The sequence below is a fragment of the Otolemur garnettii genome, unplaced genomic scaffold, assembly GCF_000181295.1.
Source record: "Otolemur garnettii isolate 467f Iridium unplaced genomic scaffold, OtoGar3 scaffold00001, whole genome shotgun sequence".
Taxonomy (NCBI): Eukaryota; Metazoa; Chordata; class Mammalia; order Primates; family Galagidae; genus Otolemur; species Otolemur garnettii.
The window spans coordinates 58,353,639-58,380,968 of record NW_003852396.1 but is presented as its reverse complement, the minus strand read 5'-3'; the positions used below and the strand labels follow the sequence as shown (position 1 = coordinate 58,380,968).

Below are 27,330 nucleotides of genomic sequence, written 5' to 3'. Positions count from 1 at the left end.
ACTGTAAAGGATACCTTCTCTAGTGTTGGAGCAATTTTCTTGATTACTCCATAAGGATACTCCTAATTCAGTCTTTTATCCATTATAGGATTTTGAGGATACTCCTAATTCAGCCTTTTATTCATTATAGGAAGGATTTTATCCATTATACTTTATGATCACATCTGAGATGTTCAATGGAGAATTTGAGTCCAGAGTGTTGAACAGTTTTTGCACCTTGCTTCTTGCTAATACAAATGTGGGCATGAAATTGATTTAGAAGTCAATCACAAGGTTTTAGTCTAGTTTGATGACTTCTTTAGCAATTCAACATGATCCTTTCTCCTCTCTCCTAATTAGTACGCTTCTTGTACATGTAAATAAGACCAAAGATCACATCTAGACACTATTTTTGAGCATGGTGGATGGTTTTCTTAATTCCCTGACTATCCATCAAAGATGTTTCCTTTGAGGTCTTCTAATACTATAGGCTTGGTGGGAAGGTAGCAACCTTAGTCTTACCTTTGACAGCTGAGCTGATTTTATTGTGTGACAAAAAATTCTTAGAGGAAAGTGCTTTAAAAAGGCTCAGAGTCACAGTCTTGACTTCTGCACCTACCTCTTTAGAGTGCTACTTCTAATGGCTTCAGTTTGGAGCACAGCACAGAAATAGTTGAATTTTTTATCCCTACAAGGCAAGACTCAAATTACTGGACTCTGAGTTAAATTGAGATTCCAAGCCATTGTACTGTTCTCCCATAACCCTGCTGTAAGTCAATACCATGTATTTTAGGTTTGGGTTTTTTTTTTAATTTTTGCAGTTTTTGGCCAGGGCTGGGTTTGAGCCCACCACCTTCAGCATATGGGACCAGTGCTCTACACTTTTGAGCCACAGGTGCTGCCTGTATTTTAGTTTTTTGAGAGCAACATAGTTCAAGAGAATTTCAGGCTTTTTAGGACTAGGTTTAACTATAAGTAACAAAGACCCAAATTAATACTGTTGTGAGCAACCTAGAAGCTTGTTATGTGAAAGTTTGGCAGTAAGTAGTGCAGGGTTGATATGATAATCCATGTTTTCAGAGATTCAAACTTCTATCCTCCCTGGATGGTCCTGGCTTCCATCCTCTGTATCATATTAGAGTTAAAGATGACCAATCCAGAGCTAGTCATTGTCTTCATTCTGGGTAACAGAAAGATGGAAAAAGAAGGGCAGATTCAATTTCATTGATGATTTCTCCTAATATGTCATTGGCTAGGACATGTTCATATGGTCCTAATTACTACAAGGAAGACTGGGAAATAAAGTCTTTATTTTGGGCAGCTATCTGCCTTAGTTAAAAATTAAGGATTCTAGTTTTGTAGAAGAAAGAAATAGATACTGACAGACAACTAGCAGTCTCTGATACTTTTTATAATTTATGCCAGTATTAGAAAATATTAATACTGATTTGTCCATACAAATTAAAACATTTGATGCATTCTTAACAAAGTAGCCAAAATTATCTTTTAAAAAGATCATATTTCTCCTTGCTCCAAACATCCTCAGGGCTTTCTAGTTCTGTAAAGCCTGACAATGTTCCATAAGACCCTTCATTTCCTTTCTAACCTTACCTCAACTACATTCCCCCTTGACTATTAATTCACCTTCTTTGCTATTCTTCGTGCCTGCCAGATATATCCACTTTAGGGCCTTCTGGATATCTGCTTTCCTGGATATCTACATGGTTAACTTCCTGGCCCCTTTCAAGTCTTTGTCCAGATGCTACAACTTCAGTCGGGCCTATGTTGACAACCCTATTTAAAGTTGCAATTCCCTCTGCTACTATACTCCCAGTTTACCTTTACCTCATCATTTTTTCCTCACAGCAATTACCACCTTTTAACGTCTATACAATTTATTTTATTTTTTTATTATCTGTACCCCTAAAATGTAAGTTGCACAGGCATAATCTTTTTCTGCTTTGTTCATTGAAGCATTCTAAGTGCCTGAAAGTATACTAGGTACCTTGTAGGTAATCAAATAATCTTTGAGTAAATGAATGCTTTTACTATTACAGAACAGCAATACAAAAGGTATAAGTATATTTGTATTACCTTAACAGTGGTATCTTTTCCTTAGTCCTAGTGTATCATCTTACCTTGGGATTTCTCCTTGTTGCTTGAATGGAGCACATTGGTGATGAGACTTTGTAGCTTATGTCAGCATGTGAGTGCATAATTACATTGAGTGTATGATTACACCCTGGAAAGGGTCCTATAGATAACATGCCTTGACATTACTTTTTTTGGATGTATAGGTTTGGTCTTAATGATTTTTAGTTGTCCGTATGTATTATTCATGATTTCTAGGCTGCAAATAAGAGAATCTCAGTTCAAAGTAGCTTAAGCAAAAAAAAAAAAAAAAAAAAAAAGGAGTCTGTTGGCTCATACCCAGCAAACTCAGAGATGTTTTTAATGGCTGGTTTCAGGGATTGAAATGTTGTCATCAGGATTTCACTTCCTTTCTCTCACGTCTGCTTTCAACTTTTTTTGCCCCATTCTTAATGATGGAGGTTTACATTCTTTTAAAAGCTAGTCATGCCAGAAAATAGAGTTCTTCTGCATCAGAACTCCGATTTACGCATCTTTGTGTCTGACTCACCTGGGGATACTCATTCCATGCTTGGAAGGCAAGGCCAAATAAGAGACAGTCTCATCAGATCAGGAGGAAGGTTAAGTTCTATAAAAGAAGGGATGACAAAGGAAAAAACAACAAAAAAAAATGTGTTGTGCTTTTTTCACTAACACATTCCACATGTAAACTTGCTAGTATAAGTGGTTTTCTAGTAAACAACAAAAATTAAAATACTTTGCAACAAATTAGCATTGTTTCTTAAATGGGGTTATACCACTTATAGATGTAGACTCATATTTTTTCTTCCTTTAGGCTCTCATTTCTGGTCATTTCTAATGGAATTACATATTCAGTAATTGCTGTGTGGTCTAGAACATGATGATAAGTAAAGCATGATTAATATCTAGCCTCTGTTCGTAACCCAATAGGATTTCACATTTTAAATTAAATAATTCTTTTTATTCATTCTTAGATGAAAATAGCAAAATAGAAGCAGAAGGTCACAGGGAAGCATTATTTCAGTCTTCTTTATCCCCCCCCCCGACAAAAGTGATGGAGACATTGCAGCAAAGCAACCCTGAAAGTGCCTTGGATGAGAATATTGTGGACTCAATTCACAAATATGTTTTGAATGATTTACCAAGGTAAGAATATTATTTCGGCAGTTTAAACTGAATTCTAAAGGTGATAAATACGCTTATGAAAGTTGACTATGAAAATGTTCTTTCGGTATTTCATGGAGATGATGTAAACAATAACCTGGAGATGTGATGGGCTACAAAGGTTGTTGCCTGGGGTAGAGCCCTTCAAGATTTTCTACTTTAAGAGAAGAATAAAGAGTGATGATGCAATAAACATATCCCTTAGGTATGACTTGGACATGTAGCATAATGATTATAATAATAATGGCAGGTAATAATGGGAACAATGTAAGGGTATATGGCACATCTCCTGGGTGCGGAACACAACAACAGGGACTTTACCTAACAAATGCAAACATTGTAACCTAATTGTTTGTACCCTTATATTCATCTAAAAAAAAAAGTAATGACAGGTAATATTTGCTAGTCACCATGCTTAACACTTAACCTGCATCACTTCAATTTTTTTCTCAATACAAACCTGTGAGGAATATAAAGCAGTTAGTATTCTAAACATCTCCATTTACTTACGAAGGAACAAAGATGTGGAGATGTTTGTTAACTTAACTAAACTCACACAGTCAGTATGTAGAGAAGGTAGAGTTTGAACCGAAACAGATCTAACTCCAGAGCACTTTATCAGAAGTATAAAGCAGAAGAGACAGAGTATTTTTCTTATTTCTTTTTTCTGTTAGAAAGTGAAAGAACGAAAAGGTGTACATCAGATGTCGAGAAACGTGATGACATAGTCTTTTATGTTAACTAGAAAACTGAGGCCATAAGAGCATCACAGAAATTATATGTAAATTAGAGGCTATGTTAATCTCCTTGTGGATATGCTGGGTCATACTTATTTCTGTAGAACAGTTAGAGTGTTTGCTTTTATTTTTTTGAGTGTATGTGTGTCACTAGATTAAAATAAAAGTGAAACTTAGACTTTCAGCTTATCTGTTTTCCCCTTGTTCTTTTACAGCTATGAATGTATATTAGCAGTGTACGAGATCCTCATATACTAACTATATGGCTAGATAATTTTTTTAAATGAATACGGTATATGTTATATTATAGGGACATAAGTCACTCATATATGAGATCCTTTACACAATGCGCTAACTGCATGGCTGGATAATTTTTTTGATGAATACTCTATCAGCAGTTCCCAACCTTTTGGGACTGGTTCCATGGAAGACAGTTTTTCTATGGATGGGGGTTAGGGGTTTGGGATAGGGATGATAATGGGACAGGAGGTGGAACTCAGCAGTGATGCTGTGCATCCTGGTTCCTGACAGGACGCGGACCAGTACCTGTGCATGGTCTCAGGGTTGGGGACTACAGTTCTGTATGTTACATTATAGGGACTTAAGTTACTCCTGTTAGTATTCTTCCCAACGAAACAATAAAAACATTTTAAAATAGCATTTTAAATTATTCTTTCACACAAATACCAATTCTAATATAGTATGTGTTTGGACATACTTTTCCTGCTTTTGGAGTTTAATTTTTCCAATTTTCTACATCAAAATGGTATTACATTTACTTTTTATTCCAACTTTTTCCTGCGCATTTCTATTTTTTTCTGATAGAGCTAAATGTACTTTCATCTATTCAGTTTCTTACTGCTTTCTCCACCTCCCTTTTTTTTCTTTGATTCTGAGTGTCTTTAACTCTGGCTTTATTTATCCTTTTTATTATATGTCAGGCTTTCTTTTCATGTGACACTTTCCTACAGCTTTTTTTTTTTTTAATAGCTTTGTTTCAGTGTGCTTCTTCTGTTTCTTTGTTTGAATCCTAACTACTTTTCTGTCACTACTGCCTGATACCATCAACTTTGATTATGATGTACCCAGAAAATGGAGTAACTCTCTTGGCCATTGAATGGAAATTTGTAGACAATGTTCAAAGGTCTTTTACCATCATGAAAAAGACAATAATGAGTTTCAACCTGAAAGGGGTCAAGTTCATAAAGGCTAATGTTAATCTACGATACATTGGTATTAATATGATTATCAGAGAGAGGCAATTTTCTCTATGAATAAAGACATTTTCCCCCTGATTGAGGTTAAAACTTCTCTTGTTCATTCTTGTTTTCCTTATCACCTTTCTTTTACCATCTTTGTGGCCTTTTTATGAGAAATAATTATTAAAATAGAGTCAATTTTCTTTTTCTTTACTTATATCACAGAGTTGGAACTTTTCTTCACTAATTAAAATATTGTACTTTTTTTTTTTAACAAAATATGCTTTTATATATTAACATCAAAATAAAGTCATTGATCACTGTTTGGCTATTTTGAATGGACTTAATATATGCCATACAGTGACCAATCACTTTATTTTGACATTACCCAATGCTACTTATTTAACTTCTGGTATATTCATGTTATCCACTCTTCTTTTCTCTGTCTTTCTCTGGTGTTCTTTCCATGTGTTTCCTCTGCTGTCACTCCATGCAACATTTGCTTATAACCAAGTGAAAACTACTTTACCATGTGCCACTCACACAAGAAAAATACACCAATATTGTAAATGTGTTCATTATATTGTGCCAAAGAAAATCTGATCCTCCCATTTTATAACGCACTATTTGGTAGTCAAATGACTAGAAAAGTCTAGCCTCGATTCTGGGGCTACTGCCAGGAAAGCAGCACAATAGGGAACTTTTCCTACCCATCTGTAGCCTGATATCTTCCCAGGTGACTCAGGATAGGGCATCAGCCTTTGAGCCATAGATTGCAGAATCAATTATTTATTATTAATAGGTATCCAGGGGCATTTTCACCATGTCCACAGAAGTTACCTCCAAATGCCAGTGAAAAATTTCCAAATTATTATTGGATTTTAAAATTAAAAGAATGTAAATAATTAACATCTTTTACTTTCTCACATATAAAATACTTTGTTTTAATGATTTTTAGCCAATGATCATTACAATGAATGCAATTTCATGATTTTTATAATGGAAAATAATCGTATTTTTTATCTTTTTGGCAGCTCAGTGCATTACCAACTCTTACAATTCTCTGAGGATGTATTACTTTAAGTACCTTAAATAAGGAATTAAATCAGTTTTTAAAAAGTGAATGCCAACAATTTTTGTCATAGATGATTGAGGCTGTTTTTTCACAGACCAATGTTGCTTTTAGGATACTAACTGCACCTAATCTATTCAGTCACTTTTTTATGTCAAAACTTATCTTGGATATTTTAACTTATAGAGAGTCTTAGACACTTTTTGAAATATAGGGACATTTTAGGTCTAGTAACTTCATCATTCCAAAGAAGAGCTATTGATTCTTACCCTGAAATGGGTGGCAGAAGGGAGCAAGAGGGAGGCAGCAACAGTCAATGAAGAAAAGAACACTTCAGTGTTTAGATCTCTGTTGCCCAACTAATTACACTATTTCTAGTTCATAATTTTTTTCCAGATTTTTTCTTCAAGTGTTTAAAAAATGATCTCTGATAGATCTAAACATTATTATAGTATTTCCTTTAAAAATGTTAAAAGACTAAATCATTGTTTCTTTCTGAAAAATAAAATTTCTTCTGGAAAAGTTGTATATAATATTTATTATATATACTTTTAGACTGAAGATTTTCCTTATTTTTACTCCTTGTACTTTTGCATGAGCAAAAATATTTTTCCCTCTTTGGATGGAATGCTATATGCCCCTGATCCTATACTCTAATGGGTCCTTATAAATCTTAGAAATTATTCTTCTTGTTTAGAAGAATAATTGTAATTTTTAATTACAATTGTAATTTGTACAATAACAAAATTGTAATTTTTTACAATAATTTTGTAATTTTCTTCTATTACAAAAGTAAACAAGTTTTGTTTAATAGACACACTTATTGGATATCATACATGTGGCATATGTATAGTTTGAACATAATACGTTGGTTATAATTCAGTCATTGAGTCAAAAGTAAAAATTTGACATGTCATAAAATGATTTGATGTTGCTCTGCAACTGGAAAACCATTACCAATATTTTTAGGCCAAAGTAGAATGTATTGAATTCTGGTGTTAGAAATAAAATTTGTGGGGAATTGTTTACCTTTATTATTATTGCTTTTACTACTGACTTTTTATGATGTTTAAATTACATTTTATTACAGAATATAGCAATTGTAAAAAGTTATTTATATTTTTGGAAGTTATTTGTTTAAGCGAGTTGAAGAAAGGGCAAGATCAAGTTCAGTGAAATCTATACTTTATGTCCCCCAGAGATTTTATAAAAGTTTACCTTCACCAACATATATGGGTTTATTTCTTTTATTAGTTGCTTTCTAGCATTTTATACTGGTAAATTATTATTAAACATACTTACGGTTATTTTTCTTTATATTTATTGTTTCTTATTTGTATATATTCCAATTAGATAGCTGAATTACCATTAAAATGGTAACATGACAAATGTTTTCAAATGGTAATATTTTAAAAATAACTCTTCAGGAAGGTTTAAATGCCATAAGAATATAAAGGAAATAGGTGCTTGAAATAGGTGCTTGTCAAATATACAGTATAAATAAATAATTTAGATGAAAATGGTTGACTACATTCAACAAAGAGACTACCAAATAATGAAGGGCTAAAGAGGGGTTGTTAGATTTGATGTACTTCATTTTATATTGTAAGTAATTGCTATCCATAAAAATTCTATGGTTTCTGTATAAGAAAAAGAGACATTTTGACAGGCAACACTAGTATGAAGCGACAGCAAGTACAAGTCCTTGGCAACTGTCATTATCCTACTGTTGAATTCTCATCCAGACTGTGTAATAACTTAGACCTGCATGTTTGGTTTTGAGCCATGGTCTGTCAAGGTAGCCAGACTTCCTCCTTACCAATAGAATCATTAGCTACATGCAGATTTGTGCCATAGAAATCTACACTTACCAAGGATGCTTTGTGTTTCAAAAAGAGGAAAAATAAAAACTCCATATCATTTTATGCTTATGCTGAAATTTCTAGTGAAATGTTCCTGACTAAGTAGAATTTTTAGAGGACATCAACAACTTATATTTTAACCCCAGGAAAATAATTCAATATTTGCAAAGATTTGTTTGTTTTTTTGTGACAGTTTCAAGTTGTTACCCTGGGTAGAGTGCCAGGCAACACAGCTCACAGCAGCTCAAAGTCTTCGGCTTAAGCAATTCTCTTGCCTCAGCCTCCCAAGTAGCTGGGACTATAGGCACTTGCCACAATGACTGGCATTTTTTTGTTGTTGTTGTTGCAGTTGTTATTGTTATTGTAGCTGGCCTAGGCCAGGTCTGAACCCGCCAGCCTCAGTGTATGTGGCCGGCACCCTACCCACCAAGCTATGGTGCCGCCCATTAGCAAAGATTTTTAATAAAGCCAAAAATAAAACAAAGTTAAATTAGATTATTAATTACATTACATTAAATGTTCATTACATTTAATGCAGTTTTCTCTGTGCAGATAGTGAAGGCTGATTGTATAAGTTGGGCCACTATGAATGACTTGAAAAATGAGGAACAGTTATTCTTACATAAGAACTTCAGAGTTAGAGCAATTCTAGGGTTAAATTTGGTGGTTCACCAGTGTTATCGAAGAGTTTGGCTCATAACATCATTCTCTCTGCTGTTCTCAGAATATTGGCTAGATCCTTTGTCTTGACCTCTCCTGCTTGTAGGATGGCTCCTCACATGTTCCAGTAAAGATGAATGTTTGATCACTTATATCTCTTTTTTATTAGGGCAAAGAACATTTTCCCAGAAGATTTCTTATGTTATTGGACAAAATTGGATCACAAGGTGATTACTTAACCAGCCAGAGGCAAAGGAAATGAAAATTACTATCACTAGCTTTAGACCATTAATTATGTGCCTACAGGAACTGATCAGAGGATACTTTCCATAGGAATATTAAGGAAGATGAATTCCCCAAATAATTAGGGTTTTTTACTTAAGGAAAAATGAAAGATGCCTGACATAATTTTTAGTTTCTGCCTTATTATATTTTAATTCTTAAATTGTGTATGTTTCTTACCAATGACATTTTTTGACACAATGTCATAATTATCAAAATACAATTTTGCATATCAAGCACTGAGTTCCTGTGGAAATGTAAAAGATGTAAAACAGGAATCTTACTCTTGCAGAATGTAATATGAAATCATCTGAAATCCCCAGGCCCTTTGGCTGATGCCTGTAATCCTAGTACTCTGGGATGCTAAGGCAGGTGGAATTTCCTGAGCTCAAGAGTTGAGAAACGGCCTGAGCAAGAGTGAGACCCAGTCTCTAAAAGTAGCCAGGCTATGTGGTGGGTGCCTGTAGTCACAGATACTCAGGAGGCTGAGGCAAGAGAACTGCTTGAGCCCAAGAATTTGAGGTTGCTGTGAGCTATGATACCAAGGCACTCTACCGAGGACGACTAAGTTAAGATTCTGCCTCAAAAAAAAAAAAAAAAAAAATTCATTTGAAATAACATAAGTAACAAGGCAAACACAGCAACATACAAAACAGTGGATAATTTATACTTAGGACCTTAGGGGCCTTGAAAAAGATGATAGTCACTATGAATTCTACAGCTGTCAGGAATTGAATTCTGGCAATAACCTGAATGAGCTTGTTCAAGGATCTTGAGCATCCGATGAGACTGCAGACCCAGCTGACACATTGATTTCAGTCTTGTGGGGTTCTGAGCAGAGGACCCAGCTAAGCTTTGCTCAGACTCTGGACCCATCAAAATAATGTGATAATAAATAGGTGTTATTTTATTTTAAACTATGATGTTTGTGATAATTTGTTACATAGCAATAGAAACAATAGAGAAATTGAGATACAATAGAGAAACAATAAACAATAGAGAAACAATAGAGAAATAAATAGTAGGTTTGAGAATATGTAAGAATTACTGAAAATCTGGCATCAATGTTGATAAAAGCAAACCAAACCATTGGATAATGGGCCAATTATGACTTTTTAACATGAAAACCCTTTTCACCCCCTTTAGATATAAATTTTTGGAGAAAAGTAAGTAATAAACAAATATACAGCCAAACCATATATTTTTTTTTTTTTTTTTTTTTGAGACAGAGCCTCAAGCTGTCCCCCTGGGTAGAGTGCCATGGCATTACAGCTCACAGCAACCTCCAACTCCTGGGCTCAAGCGAGTCTCCTGCCTCCGCCTCCCAAGTAGCTGGGACCACAGGCGCCCGCCACAACGCCTGGCTATTTTTTGGTTGCAGCCGTCATTGTTGTTTGGCGGGTCCGGGCTGGGGATTCGAACCCGCCACCTTAGGTGTACGTGGCTGGCGCCTTAGCCGCAAACCATATATTTTAATTTAATTATTTGTACCATTTACCAGGTTAAACCTCATATAATTTATTATCCTAACCCTACCAGGATCATGTGGAATTGGAGAGGGTTGATGATCATTTCCCCAAAGGATGTTTTAGGCAAACAAAAATAATAGATAACTTTTGCATTATTAGGTACAGGTAGGCAAAAGATAGTTGAAATATTACATTTAGTAAAAGACCATATAGCAACATGAATAATGGTTATAAAACAGTGTTAGGTCAAAAAATCAAAGTACAGAACTGAAGATATAATATGGTCAAAACTTTGGAACATGGAAAAAGGAAAACCTTTTGCTTTCTGGTGGTAGAATAGTATTTGACAATAAACAAAATGCATTCATCAAAAAAGACCCTTCATTCTGCTCTTAAGAAATCCTACATGAGAATTTGCTCTTCAAGTAACTATTCGGAACTGGGAAACTATTTAACAGATTTGTGAATCTTTCCCTTGGCCATTTACTGTTCTTTCCCCAGGTTGAAGAGCTTGGTGACCATTTATGACTTCATTACTGCTGCTATAGAAACCCTGCCAGTGTGACACAACTGCTGCCACATGCCACCAGTAACCACTGCTATCAAAATCTGAGTAGCTTAGGTGGTCCAAAGGGAAGTCCCACCTTTGCCAGAGCGAGTGTCTAATAGATTCTTTCAAGATGCTCTTTGCCAGTTTTGAACCTGAGGGAATCCTCAGAGTATAGGGAAGGCCTTTCCTCTCTTCAGTACTGTACTCAGTCTGGGAAAGACTTGGATGGATACTTGTGATGGTGCCACTATCAATAAAATATCGCTTGGATCTCAGAGTTTTAGCTTTCATTAATGCACTGTGTCAAACTCACATACATGCACATCCATTTTACATGTGGCATGTGACTACCTTTCATTCTTTCAGAGGAAGTAATTGACTATTTTAACACATTTGTAAAGTTGGCAGGACAGAAGAAATAATTGTGATTATAATGACATTTGTGGATGTGAAAGATTTAGAGGAAGAGCTGTCCCTGCTGAGTTTTTGACACTGAACATATGTTAATTTATAATTGGGTGTATGTATATATTGCAGAGGTTATATTTTATTATGTATAAAAACTAATGAGGAACTAGCCAATTGGAAATAGGCAAGTTTGTGTAAAAGATAGTGCCAATTACAGTAATATATGAAGGCTGATACTTCCCTATGCCTGATCATCACACAACTCGATATTCTCAAATATGTTGAAACTTATTATGCCAGTGAATTCTATATCTATCTTCCTAACTTTGTATTTACATAAATTTATATTTATTATTATCCCAGGTCATGTGGTTACCTATTCACATATCGTAGTTCATCCAAATATTATTCTTCCAGCTTGAACACCAGGTAGGGTGACCAGTTGGTCTGTCTGAGACTGAGGGAGTTCCTGGGATGGATGACTTTTGGTACCAAAACCAGGACAGTCCTGGACAAACCAGGACGAGTTAGTCACCCTAATCTCAGGTCTGCTACGAAGCCTTTACCAACTTATTACTACCTGTTCTAAGATAGCCTTCAACGAATTATTTTTACCTTTAAAGTCAACACATATGCATAGCTCCTAGCAGTTTATTTAACATATATTATCTATTAGGGGATATTTTGCAAGTTTCTTGAGGATAGGACCCACATCTTTTTAACTTTCGTATTTCCTAATACTAGTACTCTGCTAAGTATTAGGAAATAAATCTAAGAATTTAAAAATTATAATTCCATTTTTTCAAGCATTATACAAGTTTTCTTTTAGTTTAATTTTAAGTAAAGCAGTGAAATTTAATGGTTATAAATGTGATTTTTATTTTAAGACAAGCTTGGTTTCAAATTTCCACCCTATCACTTACTATGTGACAGTGGGCAAGTTAATTGGCCTTTCTAAATCTTAATTTTCTGATTATAGATTAAGCCTTCTTAAAGCTATAAAATGGGGGTTAAAAATAGTACCCACTTCCCAGATATTATAAGCATTAAACAAAATGATGGCTAAGTGTGTAGTATAGCATACAACTAGTTGTATGTAGTATGTGTTAATAAGCGATTACAAATCAATTAATTGTATTCTTTCCTGCATTGTTTTTTTCAGGGAGTTTATGTCAGCCCAGGCAAAAGCAGTTATTAAAACTACTGATGATTATTTGCAGCCGCAGTTTGGCCCCAACAGCCGTTTGCATTCAGTAGTAGTATCAGAAGGGTCAGGACTTCAAGATTGTTCCACACATCAAACAGCATCAGATCACAGCCATGATGAAATACCAAACCTAGATAGCTACAAATCAAACAGTAAAAACAATTCTTGGTTTATATCAGCATCCAAGAGATACAGACCTGTCAGTGCCCCTGTGGATCAACTGAGGTAATCAAAGCTGTTCTCTGTTCTTTTTAACTGACTGTTGAAGCTCTTTCCTTTGAGCAAAATTTATACTGATTCAATTGACTATTTTAGACATTAAAATAGAACCCATCTCTAGGGTTTTGTTTCTGGTTTTTTTTTTTTTTTTATTGTTGAGGATTCATTGAGGGTACAGAGAACCAGTAGTTTGCGTTTTTGTGTTTTCTTTGGAAGCACTAGAGTAGAATGTTGCTAATTACACTGTGGAAAATATGAGATACCCTTCAACTGGGTAATCTGGCACTCTGAGAAAAATAACTGAAGTAGGACCATGAAATTTATTTGCTAATAAGATTTTTTTTAAAGAATAGAAATGTATGCTTTTGATATTTAACCAAAAATTTGAAGCAGAATTAAAATGAACTCATTATAAAATGATTTCGTATTTTCACATCAAGATTCTTATCAGAAACTGTTAACCTAAGAGTTTATGATAGAAGAAAATGTTGGTAAAAACAAAACTCAAACCGAAAAACTGATAACCTCATTATTTTCAGATATTTGAATATGTGGATATGCATGATTTTAATTTATCTGAAGTTTTAAAATATGTAATTCTATGATGTCACAAATTAACATGGTTAATAATTCTGAAGTCAAAAATTTGACATGTTTAGTCAATTTATCATGTACTTTTGCTGAGAAAACAATGAAGATCAAAACTGGTTTTGACTAAAGGCAAAACTTGAAAATTTTAAATCTTACTGCCTCCAAACAATTTGAAACAAAGATCATACAATTAACTTTGAAACCAAAATTTTACTTATAATTTATCTAAATTTCAAATCTTTGTAAAAAATTAAAGAACAGTGGTAAACATGAAAACTTGGGGAAAATCTTAGCCATTTACTATTTCATGATATTAAAATAATATTATCTTTTACTTACAGAACTTAGCAGATATACACATATATGATTTGGGAGTATATATAATAAATATGATTATTTTGGTATGATGTTTTCTAAAATCCACTGACAGCCATGTTTATTTTCTAAACAATAAAAACGATTTGTTCTGATGTATGTGTTTTGCACCAGTAGTATTGGGAAACATTTTGTTTTAGATTTTAAAAATATTTAAATACGTAGGGACAATCTTATAACAATCTTATCCTATAAAAAGTTTTGTTTGGAATACATAGGAACAATCTTTAGGTCTTAAATCTGTTTTTAAAAACCCATGATAATATTTATTTTAAAGTTTTTAGTAATTAACATGTACCAATTCTTATGTTGTTTTTTGTTTGTTTGTTTTCTTTAGGCATACAGAGTTCTCTTCTTTAAAATTTCAGTTGTCCCAGAAATGGCATAGATTGTCTCAAAGACAAAAAGTTCAACCACGAGTGATTAAAGTAACAGCTTATAAAAATGGATCTAGAACAGTCTTTGCCAAAGTTACTGTACCAACCATCACCTTGGTAACTAGTATTCCAAAGTTTTCTGTGCTTCATTTTTTTCCCTCACTGTCTTTATAATATAAAAAAATGATAAAAGATGACATTTATTGTATCAACCCATTTTCCTTTTAGGAATTTGAATCTGTAAATTGCTTATATATACACAGAACTCACAGGCATTTTTCTCCTTTCCTTTAAAAAAAAAATTAATATATAAATAGTATAATTAAACAGATGCAATGGCATTGTATTTGTAGAGTTATTAAAATGACAGATCATTTAAGGATTAAAGTTAGACAGTAATTAGATATTCTTCATTGCTGTGATTTATCTTTTATTTCCATATTTTAATCTGCTAGAAAATAACTATATTGGTCAAGTTATTGAACTTGGCAAGTGACTCAACTGAATTTCTATTTTAATCATTAGGACATTTTGTTTTGTGGAAGGTATTACTTTCTCTGTCGTAAATCACTTTGTCTTACCTCTTGCTTTCTTCTAGTTGCTGGAGGAGTGCACAGAAAAGCTGAATCTGAACATGGCCGCAAGACGAGTGTTCTTGGCAGATGGCAAAGAAGCCTTCAAACCTAAAGATATACCCTATGAAGCCGATGTTTATGTTTCAACAGGAGAGCCTTTTTTAGATCCATTCAAAAAAATTAAAGGTAAAAAGAAAAATATATATGCTACCCCCCCACAGTAAATTGCTTAAGGGGTGCAATTAAAAAATGATTTTCATCCTGTCTTTTTTGCATGGTTTAACAAAACTAATGTTTACGCATTTACAGCTCAGTAAGAGGATAATGTGCTTAATGAAAGAAAAATCCACTGACAGCCACGTTTATTGCCCTTCATTAGCATTGGTGCTTAATTTAATATAGATCTGAATAGACATTAGGGAGCCTGCAGGAGGTTAAATGGTGAAAATATAATAAATTAAATCAGAGATTATTGAATTTACTGTTTAGTTTCTGTGACGCTCAACAGACATAATTCATTAGACTTTCTCAGAAAATAGTTCAAAGTTTCAAGTATCATTTGTTCATTTATACTCTTGGTCTTTTCTCAGATGGTATTAACATAATTATGAAAATGTGGCCAGTGATGAATATATAATTCTTATATACATGGTATTCTCCTAATAACATTTTTCACAATAAATGCTGCAGCCTGATTTTTTTTTTACCTTAAAATGTGTATGCAGTCTATAATCTTAGACATATTTTCAAGTAAGGTTTTTTTAAAAAAATCCATTATTTCTAACATTTCAGAAATGTGGGAATTTTATAATATTAAAAAAAATTCTCCTGTGGAAAAGAGTACATTTTAAGAGAGAATAAAAGTTCTACTAAGAATATTCTTCCAAGCATGTTGTACCTAGAGTTCGTTATCAAGTGCTATAAGTGGTAATCAGATTTAAATAACATACAGGATAAATAAAGATTTTGCCATAAAAATTCAGTGTCTAAATGCTGTATTTCCCTATGTTTTTTATACCTTATTATAAGTAGTTTTTTTCTGCAGCTGGCATAAAGGTGGTGAATCAAAGGCAAGTCTAGGCAGTAATTGCATAAGTAGAAGAAAAGTAATTCTGGAATTCATTACAGATAAGTTCATGAAAATATCTCCTCTCTTAATGAATAATAGTAAGATTTCTATCTCTGTGATAAATACTTGATCATTAGGAAATACTTTCTTGAATTCAATATGAAATTCAAGATAATTTGGTCCTTGTAAAGAGACTTGTTGCTATAATACTCATTAAAAATTAACTTATGTCATAGTGTAAAGTAGACCCATATATAATATTTTTCAAGTTTTGCCTTAAATTTAAAATATGGCTGCATCTATTTTGTATTTATTGAATCATTTGTTTATATAAAAACATGAGTCTTAGTAGGCAAATACATTTCTGTGAGTTAAATATTCAGGTGTTTCTGTAATAATTGCTTTATTAAGATCCCTGATTACTTTTATGTATAAGAAATGCTTGCCTTTCTTATGCATAATAGTATTGTAGAAGAGATATATAAAAATTACCGATAGCTAAGCTAAGAAGAAAATCTCAAAGATGTATATGTCTAAAAAACAATGTCACACACATGACTAAGCTTGGTAGATAATTTTTAAACGTACAAACTAATTTCCTCCTACTTTCTGTCTTCTCTTTTGTCCTTTTCAAAAGCCAAGTCCAGAACAAAAAACTTCTCTGCTTTGTCTGCATATCTTTGGCTGTGTTTCACTGTGACATGCACTGCTGTTCTTTTAGCACCAAAATGTTGGCACACATTCCTGAAAATTTCACACCATCTCTTGCTGGATCAGCAAGCTTAACCCACCAAAATCTGGTGTTGTGCAATGGTTTTTGACTGATAATCAATCTTTATGCTGCTCGACAGTTGTTGCTGGGACACGGAGTAGAGCAGGTGGCAGATGTGCCTTGTCTTTTGAGAAAAGAAATTGTAGGTGAGCTTGGACACAGACTAGCATATCACATGTTCATGAAAAAGACTTAGGATAAGTATAAAGGGGAAATCCACTCATCTGAGGTAAGCGTACAGATAAGCCTAAACACTGATATTTGGTTTCTTTCAGAATGTGAAGAATATAAATGTAAATATATATCCATATATATGAAAGATAGTATTTAAATTGATGTCGGTGATATAAACATAATGTTACCCACATATTTCTACATACATTTTCAAACCATCTAAATTAGGTCAAAGATTACCTTTCTAGCATGTGTTTTATAGAAAAATCAATAATTTGGCTCGGCGCCTATAGCTCAACCGGCTAAGGCGCCAGCCACGTACAACTAAGGTGGCGGGTTCGAATCCCCAGCCCGGACCCGCCAAACAACAATGACGGCTGCAACCAAAAAATAGCCGGGCGTTGTGGCGGGCGCCTGTGGTCCCAGCTACTTGGGAGGCAGAGGCAGGAGACTCGCTTGAGCCCAGGAGTTGGAGGTTGCTGTGAGCTGTAATGCCACGGTACTCTACCCAGGGGGACAGCTTGAGGCTCTGTCTCAAAAAAAAAAAAAAAAAAGAAAAATCAATAATTTTCCAACTTGTCACAGTTTACCATAAAAATAAAGCATGTATGAATAACTTCAAAGGTGGTAGATAAATTTTGAATAAGGAAGCATTCTCAGAAGTTAGAAGATTGAAGATGGTGAAGGTCAATAGGGGGAAACAGTTGGTAGGATTGAGTGTTACTGGTGTATCTTTCTAAAAGAACATGAGTATTTTATATACAATTAGTCATAATACATTAGAGTCCATAACAGGTCATTATTTTAATTTTCTGATTTATATTCATTCAACAAACATTTATTGAGCGCCTACTATGTGCCAGATATTAAACCAGATTACCAGATCAGAGAAAGATGAAAGAAGGATTTTATAGTTTCTTTTTTTATCATTATTCTGATTTTAAATTCACTTTCACTCAATTCAATTAAGATTTAAACCAATAAATATTTATCAAGCATCTATTATTTTCTAGCAGTCCTGGCCTTTAAGGAGCTTAAACTGGGTAAATAAGTTATAAATTCTCCAAACTGGAGAACACTGTTCCACAGTGTAAATCAAATGGATATTCCAAAGGAAACTTTACCTTACTTATGTCACAAGATGGTAAAATAAGTCAATGTATATTTTGGCAGTTATATTTTCATTCCTTATTGGTTCCATTATTCATTGGAAAGGCAACGTAGATAGTAAAAATTGCCTAAGAACTATTTCCAGATTTGCTAAGATAGAAAAAAATCCTCTCTTTTCCTATCCCTTTTGAGAATCACTGTTGACAACCAGTGGCACTGGATTTAATAGAAAGCCAGCAAGCCATTCATCACATACCTCGAAACACAAAGCTTTCATATAGAGCTCAGGCCAAGGTCAATACTGCCATGAAGCATTCCCTGTTGAAATGCAGTAGTAGAATAATCCTTAAATTTTAAAGTTGGACACCTAACCAGAAAGATTAATTGTATATAAAAAACATCAGGAAAATAGAAATATATAAAGACTGTTGATGAAGATGTCTTATTATGTCTTATACTTCTGGCATTGAAAGATTCTAATGTTTATTAATGATTCTGCTGGAATTATGAAAACGTAGTTAGTGAATTATTTGAAAAGGCATTTTAAGTTTTTAGATGCATGGCCATGTGGTTTTATTCACAGTTTTCTTTTCAACTTAACTGTGGCATAGTGAAAATTTTGGGATCAGATCCATGAGGCTTATGACAATTCAACTCTTTTATAACTGCTAGGAGCTATAAGCAATGCAAACGTAAGAAACGTTCGTGCCGCTTGATTGCTTGAATATCTTAAGAAAGAATAGGGGAAAAAATCTATTTAGACTTAATTCGTTAGATCCAAGTTTTACTGTGTGGAGCTCTGATGGTCTTTAACGTGTTTTGGTTTTATATTTTCACTCTTTCCTATATATTTGGCTTTCATAACTATCATTTACAATGATTCATTTAAGTCTTGAGTTTTGTTAACCATAAGTGAAACTTAGTATTATTACGAATAAGATTTTATATCTTTTATATACTGTATTGTGAGGATGTAGTCACAGAAAAAAAAAATCCTTGAAAGGAATACTTGAACTACATCTAAGATCTCAATTTAAAACTAGAGATTTTCTACTAACTGCCATGTGATCTACAAAATGAAATAATTTGCTGTGACAGTTTGTGATTGACAAGAATATGTGTGAGCACATTTGAAATAGGCCATCTTTTCATGTAGAAGTAAATGTCAGTGAAATGATGGATTCTCATCATTTTAATTATTGATGATTTGGAAATATTTCAATTCCATGACACACAAGACACATTCTAAATAACTGCATAACACTTTTTTTCTATATCTGCATCAATAATGAAATGTTCTGTCATATTTTGTTTTTCAAAAAATGCATTAGTTTAATGAACCTGGATTCACGTAGTATAGTCTGTTACATTCTATGTCTACTGAGTTTGTTGGTTTTTATGTGGTAATGTTAAAAGCATAAGTTTCAAGAAATGACCCACTAACCACACTACATCACAGCTTGCTATTTCTGCTGCTGGATCTTGAGAAAGAATGTTACAGTGCTGCCTACCCTAATGGTTTCTGTACCCTGCCAAACCTGATGCTGGTTTGTGACGTTCATCTATGACTTGGGTAGCCACTACTTTATTCAGGCAGCTACAGGGGTTCGGACTGGCTTTCCCAAATGCCCTTTAATAGTTTGGTGTGAATAATATATGGATTAGGTGATATTATTAGGCCATGTTTATCTCCCACTTAGCTGTATACACTCAAAAGCAGGAAAATGGCATTATAGAGAGAAAAAAATCACTTTCTTCTGAGACAGCATATTATTCTTCTGTTTCTATATGTGAGGGTACAACTATAGGAATATATTTCATGCATTTTCTCTGTACTAAAAGTTTTAGATCCTATAGGTAAGTATATAGAATGTCCTTACTATATAAGATAAATATAGATTTGAAGACAGTTATAAGGTTATGTACTGAAAAAAAATATCCTTAGTAGGAAAATCTATAGCCTGAATATAGCTGGCACCATCTCCTTATACTGTCAAATATCGAATCTTTGAGAACTACCTCAATTCTTAACATACTCATGAAATGTTGAATTATATTCATCATGCACAGAAACTACACTTGTTTAATAAAGCTGCCTCCAAACCTGTAACTGCCCTGATAATGGAACACATGTCATGTACCCGGCCAGTTATGTGCAGAAGTTGTGAGGAGTAAATGGAATCTACTTAAAACACATAACAAGTGCATTGTTGAAAATAATTCATGTGTTTGGTGATGTGCTGCTACCCTGGATCTTTCTGGGAGTATTACATAATACATGATATTTATATTATTATGATATAATCACTGCGTTAACTCTTGATATCCAAAATTTTTAGATATGGAACCACACCTACTTTAAGGGTTCTGGATAATCTCCTTCTGTTGCAGTTGCAAAGAACTCTGATAATATTCTCACTAGGATATTAAGTGTGAATGGTTACAAATATTCTTACCACTTCATGTTATTTATTGCATGGATAAGAATGGACAAAGAGTAACTCCCTGACTCAGAGAGTATGTGGTAGCTGGTAAACTGGTTCCCTGAATAAGAAGGAAAAAGGAATAGTTAGCGTTGAAGGGAGACAACTCATTCATTCAATTATCTATCCAAGAAACATTTATTGATTCCCTACAATGTGCCAGGCACTGCTCCTGTCCTTAAGGATATAATGTGAACCAGATAGAAGTCTCACGGAGCTTAGGATCTAATGAGGTGGAGAAAAAATAGACTATAAACTTATAAAGAATTAAATAAGGTATTTATTAACAGTTAAGTATCATAAAGACAATAAAATGGGTGGTATAATAAGAATAAATACTATCATCAGAACAAAAGAAGGACAGAATTAAGAAAATGAAACAGGTATTTGCAGTAACTTTTAGATCCAATCTTTTAGACAATTGCTTGTCTATTCTGCTTATTACTTTGCTTGAGAATTCATTTATACTGTATACCTTAGTTAGTCTTTCAGAGTGATTTGCCTTTCAGAAAGTTCACTTTTGTAACTTTCAGACATCTGTTAGGAGAGGTGTGAGAAATGCATTATTGTTTGTTGGAAAGAGCCTGGAAGTCAAATCAGCTCGCAAGATTCTAGTCCTTATTATGTCGTCTTGGGCACAGTGAGCTGCACTTCAGTGGCCTTATCTGTAAAATAGAGGTAATGATACCTTAAAGAATTACTGGGTATTATCTTATTTTTCTAATAAAGATAAATTATTTGAAAAGTAAATATTTATAAATCCTTAATCTAAGTAGAAAACTGAGAATAGCATTTTATAAACATAACTAAGATTCCAAGGCTATTAATCAGAAATTTATGTCCCCTCTTACCTTCCTAGAATAGCCGGCACGGTTAAGGAAAATAACAACAATAACAAAACTTATTTTACTTCCTGCATCCCTGCTGGAATGTAAACTACAGTGTGACCTAGGGGAAGTCACTTAACCTCCCTGAGCATGATTTTTTTCATCTATAAACTGAGTGTAATAGTATATACTTCATAGATTTATTATGAGGATTAAATAAGATGATGTGTGTAAAAACCTGGTACAGGATAGGTTCCTAAAATATTGTCTTTCCACCTGCTCTCTGTTTTTATTTTCCCCCATCCTTTTCTAAGCATGTTTCCACAAGCTGTTCATACAGGTTGTCACAAGTATGCGATTTTACTATGAAAGTTATTTGCTAGGTCTGAGATCTTGAAATACATACAACTAAATTAAAATACAACAATTGTATATGTACATCATGGTATGGAAGTCTTAGTTAAAGTTTGTGAACACTCAATATCTGGGGGGTAGGGCCTTTTATAAAAGGAGCCCCAACTACCCTTACTCTGCTGTGTTCCAAGAATTATATTTTAAAATATGTTCATGACCCAGGGCTTGTCTTAACTTTAAGCTGCCACAACTTATTTAAAGAAAGTTCATAGAAAAGTTCAGGGAAAGGGTGACAACATTTTGATTGGCACAATAGATGGGATGTTTGTAATTTTAATCAAATTTAAATTGAAGACATACTTCAAATAATATGTCAGTCTAGTGTTACTGAGTTAAAATCTAATGACAACCACTGTCATTATTAGTTAAATATAGCCATCATGCCTATAGCAATAAATGATGACACTTAGGAACACGTAGAAACAAAGAACGCAAGTATTTAGAGAAAAGGGAGTGACTAGAAACTCAATTGAACACAGGAATGTGACCTGGATTTAATCTATTTACCAAACATAGAAGCAATTGTATTTTGGGCAGATGATATAATTGAATATAGCAGTATGTTTTCTTACTGTCAGAGCATTTGTATTTTATAAACTCATCTTACACCCATGAAATGATGTGCTTGTTCATATTTAATGTCATTATCTATACCTACTTGACAGTCAGTGCATTAATTTGTTTTCAAGTTTATTGCCCAACTACAAGAGAATGAATTTTTAAAAATAAGAAGACCTTTAATAAGCTCATGGATTCGAAGTTGCAAATTTTCTGCTTTGATTCCAATAGTGTAACAAGGTAGTATTCTTTTTGTCTGGTATGTGCAAAATGAAAAATTATGTGGGGAGCACCCAGATTTATTTAATTTTATGACAGACATTGGCTTTTTTGAAGTAGACTGAAGAAATGTAATTATATTGTAGATGGACCTTTTAACACAGAAGCAGGCTAGAAAGTGTATTATCTTTTGTCATGATTTGGTTAAAAAAACCATGAAAATAAAGTAGAATGTGGGTTCTTCAAAATAAAATATGATCTATGGTTGGAGCCTAAGGTTCTCCAAGGGTTTGGGAGAATAACTCTTGAGGGACATGGCAATTCCTCAGCAGCTGGAATATAGCCCTTTGGGTTCCTACCCTCTGGGAACATTTCCACCAGGAAGCATACATTCCAGTTGTATTCTCAATGTCCCCTTTTGTAGTAATCAGATTTATAATTATTGGTAAAATGTCTGTCACCCCTCTGGGCCCCCCAGACTGAGCTCACTTAGGGCAGAAACCATGGTTGCCTTGTTCAGCACCATTTTCCAGCCCAGGGCCTAGCACTTAATAGATGCTCAGTAAATGTTATTCAGTGGGTATATAAAGGATCAAATGAAATAGGTGTCATAGTAAACCATCCATGTCTCAATGAGGTGGTGATGGAAGAGGAGGGGAAAGACCTCCTAACAGCAGCTTGTTTTGCTACAAATGTTACGTGGACATTTGGGAGGCGTATATTAAAAATCCCCTACCCCAAATTCATATATAGATTTGTGAATGTTCACATTTGGCAAGAGGCCAGAGTGAACCAGCCCAAGAGTAATTACATTGCAGAGAGGTTAATGGTTATGCTAATGTTTGTCTGAGACCAGACAATGGTTAGGCCTGGAATGCTGGGATAAATGATTCTTGAGGGACCTATAGATGCATGAGATTTAGGATTTTCAGCTTTCCCACATCCTCTCAGGAATGCCCTTTCTTGACCATCTCTCCCCTCAGCCTCTTTTAGAGGGAGAATAAAAAGGGACTCTTGTGTTCATTTAACAGTTTTCCTACTGTTCCTCATAGTACCTTGTGTAGAGTAGGTGCTTATTAACTATTTTTGAAATGAGGACGTAAGAAAGAGGACATGGTATGACCTTTGGGAAGACCCAGGGCTGTGGCTCACTGCTAAGGATTGTGAGGGTAAGGGACAAGGATAAGGGGTGGGGGAATAACAAGGCCGTATTCTAATTCGGCTGTTTTCTAATTTGTATAGGCTGTTATTAAATTCCCAGATACCCTCATTCCTAGGAAATCAAAATTTTTGAAATTTCAGAGATGAGAAAACTAATAAAATACAGAAACATAGGAAGCATTTGCTAGCAATGGCTAGTTTGTTTTCCCAGAAGTTCCAAATGGATTTGAATTTTTGGGAAAAGTGTTAGGCACTCAGTGCATATTTGTTAACTGAATAATTGAGTGAATGAAATGTGTGGTTAAAGTCAATTTTTTAAGTTTCCTTCAACCCTAAGACAATTTATAGTATTCACTGAGCCTGTTATTGTATTGCTTCTTCTTTAAATGGCTTTAAAGTTCTTATTTTAATACTTGGCCAGATTCCCTGCCCCCCAAAACCCTTCAGTGCCCTTACTATTTAGTTGCTACCTGTTCCCCTCACTTCTAGCCTCTGAGATTGTCCTCTTCTTCCCCAGGGCTAAAGCCTTGTCATTTCTTTGCTGAGCTTCCTCAGTTTTTCTGGGCTCGTGTGTAAGAATCAGATTCTGTTTTACTTCTGTGTCCAGGTGTAATAATGCTTACCTTGGACATCAGCTCTCCAACTGTTATTTCTTTATATGAAGGCATATGTCTTCAGAGTTGTGATGTACAGAAAAATCACTCATGCTGCTAAATATGGGAGTTCACTGGTCCTTCAGATTTTTTCCCAATAGTAGGCCCAGGACCCACACTTTGAGAAATGCTTCCCTAGAACTTTCATTTTCCTCACGTATCCTGATAGCTTTTTTTAAATATGGAAATGAATTTTTCCTTCATATAAAGAGGGTTTTTCTAATAGTCCCCTCTGTCCAAAAGAGCGAATAGCCTGCTTTCAGGTGCCTCTCAGTGTTGTGCATGAGGTCCTGATCTGGGGGGCTAGATATATATATCTTCTTCTTCTTGTTCCATCTCTGGCTTCTACTGTGTTCAGTATCCTCACAATGACTCATCATATCTTGCATAACTTGGCCTTCACCTATTCAGGGGTGTCCAACCTTTTTATTCTCTGCCACACATCGGAAGAGTAAGAGTTGTCTTGGGTCATACATTAAATGCACAAACACTAACGAAAGCTGATTAACAAAGAAAAAGAAGGGCCATGCATATTTTTCTTGATATCTGACATCACAGCTAAGAAAAAACATTCTCACAACATCAGCATGAGGCCCATGGACATCAGATTGGTCACTCCTGAGTCCTATATCATTTCTTCCACCTAGATTATGTTTTCCATTTTTGCCTACTCTGTGTCCTTCCTCTGGAGAGTCTTGACCACCACTTGCTGTGGCTGGTGCCTCTGCTCCGTGCTCTCCCAATATCATATGCAAACATATGACCTAGCACCTGCTATATTGCTTTTTTTTTTTTCCTTATCTTCCCTCAAAGGCAGAATTCTTTAAGATTCTCTCTGTGCAGTGTCCCTAACAGGGAGTTTGTATTCAATGCTCAATGCATGATTGTTAACTGAATAACTGAGCAAATGAAATGTGTGGTTAAAGTCAATGATTTTTTAAGTTTCTTTCAACCCTAAGACTTTAAAATTCCAAAGCCAATTGATAGTATTCACAGAGCCTGTTATTTTTTTGCTTCTTATTTTGGGCTATTCTTCATGACATTGGTTTCCTGGTAAATTCAATGTGGAACATAATAATGAGAAAGCTAATTAATCATGATTATAAAAATATAATCTTTTCTCTAAATATGGAGGAAACATGTCAGTAGTTACCTAATATTGACCTAATAGCTAATGAAATAATAATCATTCTCTAATCAGATATGTTGAACAAATACTCTATAAATATAGTAGAACCTCTATAGTTGACCTCCCAAGGGACTACAACAAACTGGTCAACATAAGGAATTAGGCCTCTTGTACTAAGAGGACATGTGTATGTCTGGTCTATGAAAATTAGGTTAACTTAAGGAGGTGGTCAATGTGGGGAGGTGATCAACTATGGAGGTTATACTGTATATATGTATATATATATATGTATTTTTTTTTTTTTTGAAGTAGGTTGGTGATTGTCAACCAGCATGCCATGGCTGTGAGAGGATCTTAGATATGCCATTAAATATTTAAAAAATCATTAACTAAAATATTTCCCAAAGAAATTTAAAGCACAGTAAATATATTTATTTTTTAAATCTTTTTTTTATTGATATAATTTATGTATGCCATGGAAATTTAACTATAGGTTCAAGTGTGCCATGTGATAAAAAGGTTGAAAAACACTGAGATAGGGTCTGGCTCTGTTATACAGACTAGAGCGCAGTGGTGTACCATTGCTCATAGCAACCTCCAACTCCCAGATTCAAGTGATCCTCCTGGCTTAGCCTCCTGAGTAGCTGAGGCTATAGATGCATGCCACAAAACCTGGCTAATTTAAAAAAAGACTTTATGTAGTAATGAAGTCTTGCTATATTGCTGAGGCTGCTCTCTAATTCCTGGTCTCAAGTGATCCTCCCATCTTGGCTTTCAACATACTGGGATTACAGGTGTAAACCACCACACCTGGCTACTACAAATATTTATGGAGCATCGGCTGTGTTCTAAGCACTATTTCTGGTGATGGTTATGCTACAGGGAACAAATACTTTCATTAAAAATGGATCATCAGGGTGGCACCTATGGCTCAGTGAGTGAGGCACTGGCCCCGTATACCAAATGTGGCGGGTTCAAACCTGGTCCCCGCCAAACTGCAACAACAAAAATGGATCATCAGCTTTTATTACTTCGTTAAGTATCCGACGGTACACTTGTTTACAACGTACCAGCTACTGGAGATGAAAAGATGAAAACACCTTCTATGCTCTTGAAATGCTCAGAGTCTAATAGGCACACATATAAAAACAGAGAAGATCAATGTAATGAAGGTCACATGAATGAAACTGGAAAGCCTGAAGATGGATAGATCATAGAAAGCCTTCTGCAGAAGGTGGTATTGAATTGAAAAGGAAGGAAGATAGCTCAGCAAAGAAGGAGAGAAAAAGGCATCAGCAAGTTGGGAGTTAAATAAGAGCCTGTTGGGTGCCCATAGTTTATATGCAGCTCCCTGCACCTTTGTAGAAGGGAATTGTCTCAAATTCCTCTACAGAAATGGTTCTCAACTGGAGGTAACTTTAACTCCTAGGGGATATTTGGAAGTGTCTAGAGATATTTTTGTTGACTTACCTGGAAAGGTACTATGAATATCTAGTGGGAAAAGGACAGGGTTCCTACTAAACATTCCACAGTGCACACACAGCCCCATCACAAAAGGCACAGAAATGTAAACATTTGTCAAAAAATTGAGAAACTTTATTGTAATACATCAGACTATTCTGATTAACCAAAGACACAACACTCTATAAATGCAGTTGGAGTAATTTTCATAAAAACATTTTGAACAAAATATGGTCACTAAGGGCAGCTGCTTTTTAGGTGCTGCTATGGTGAGAATAGGTGGAATGTGGTGAAATTTTAAAAAGCAGGGGAAATCTAGTCATTTTAAATTAGGGGAATTCAAATTCTTTTGTTGCTTTAGTCATTTTTAAGACACTTGAGGGAAGGTACAGTGAGTGTCATGATTAAAAAAGTAGGCTCTGGACTCATTCAAGCCTGAATCTGGTCAATGACTCACAGATA

General features: G+C 34.5%; 1 protein-coding gene across 1 annotated transcript in view; it reads left to right on the top strand.

The window, feature by feature from the left end:
* Nucleotides 1–3,066: 3,066 nt before the first annotated feature.
* DCDC1 (doublecortin domain containing 1) overlaps nucleotides 3,067–27,330 on the top strand; it is a 62,595-nt gene continuing 38,331 nt past the window's right edge. The window contains exons 1-4 of the mRNA XM_012802166.2: nucleotides 3,067–3,237; nucleotides 12,657–12,926; nucleotides 14,224–14,380; nucleotides 14,862–15,024. Coding sequence (XP_012657620.1) covers nucleotides 3,146–3,237; nucleotides 12,657–12,926; nucleotides 14,224–14,380; nucleotides 14,862–15,024 — 682 coding nt within the window. The 5' untranslated portion in view covers nucleotides 3,067–3,145. The remainder of the gene's footprint in view (nucleotides 3,238–12,656; nucleotides 12,927–14,223; nucleotides 14,381–14,861; nucleotides 15,025–27,330) is intronic.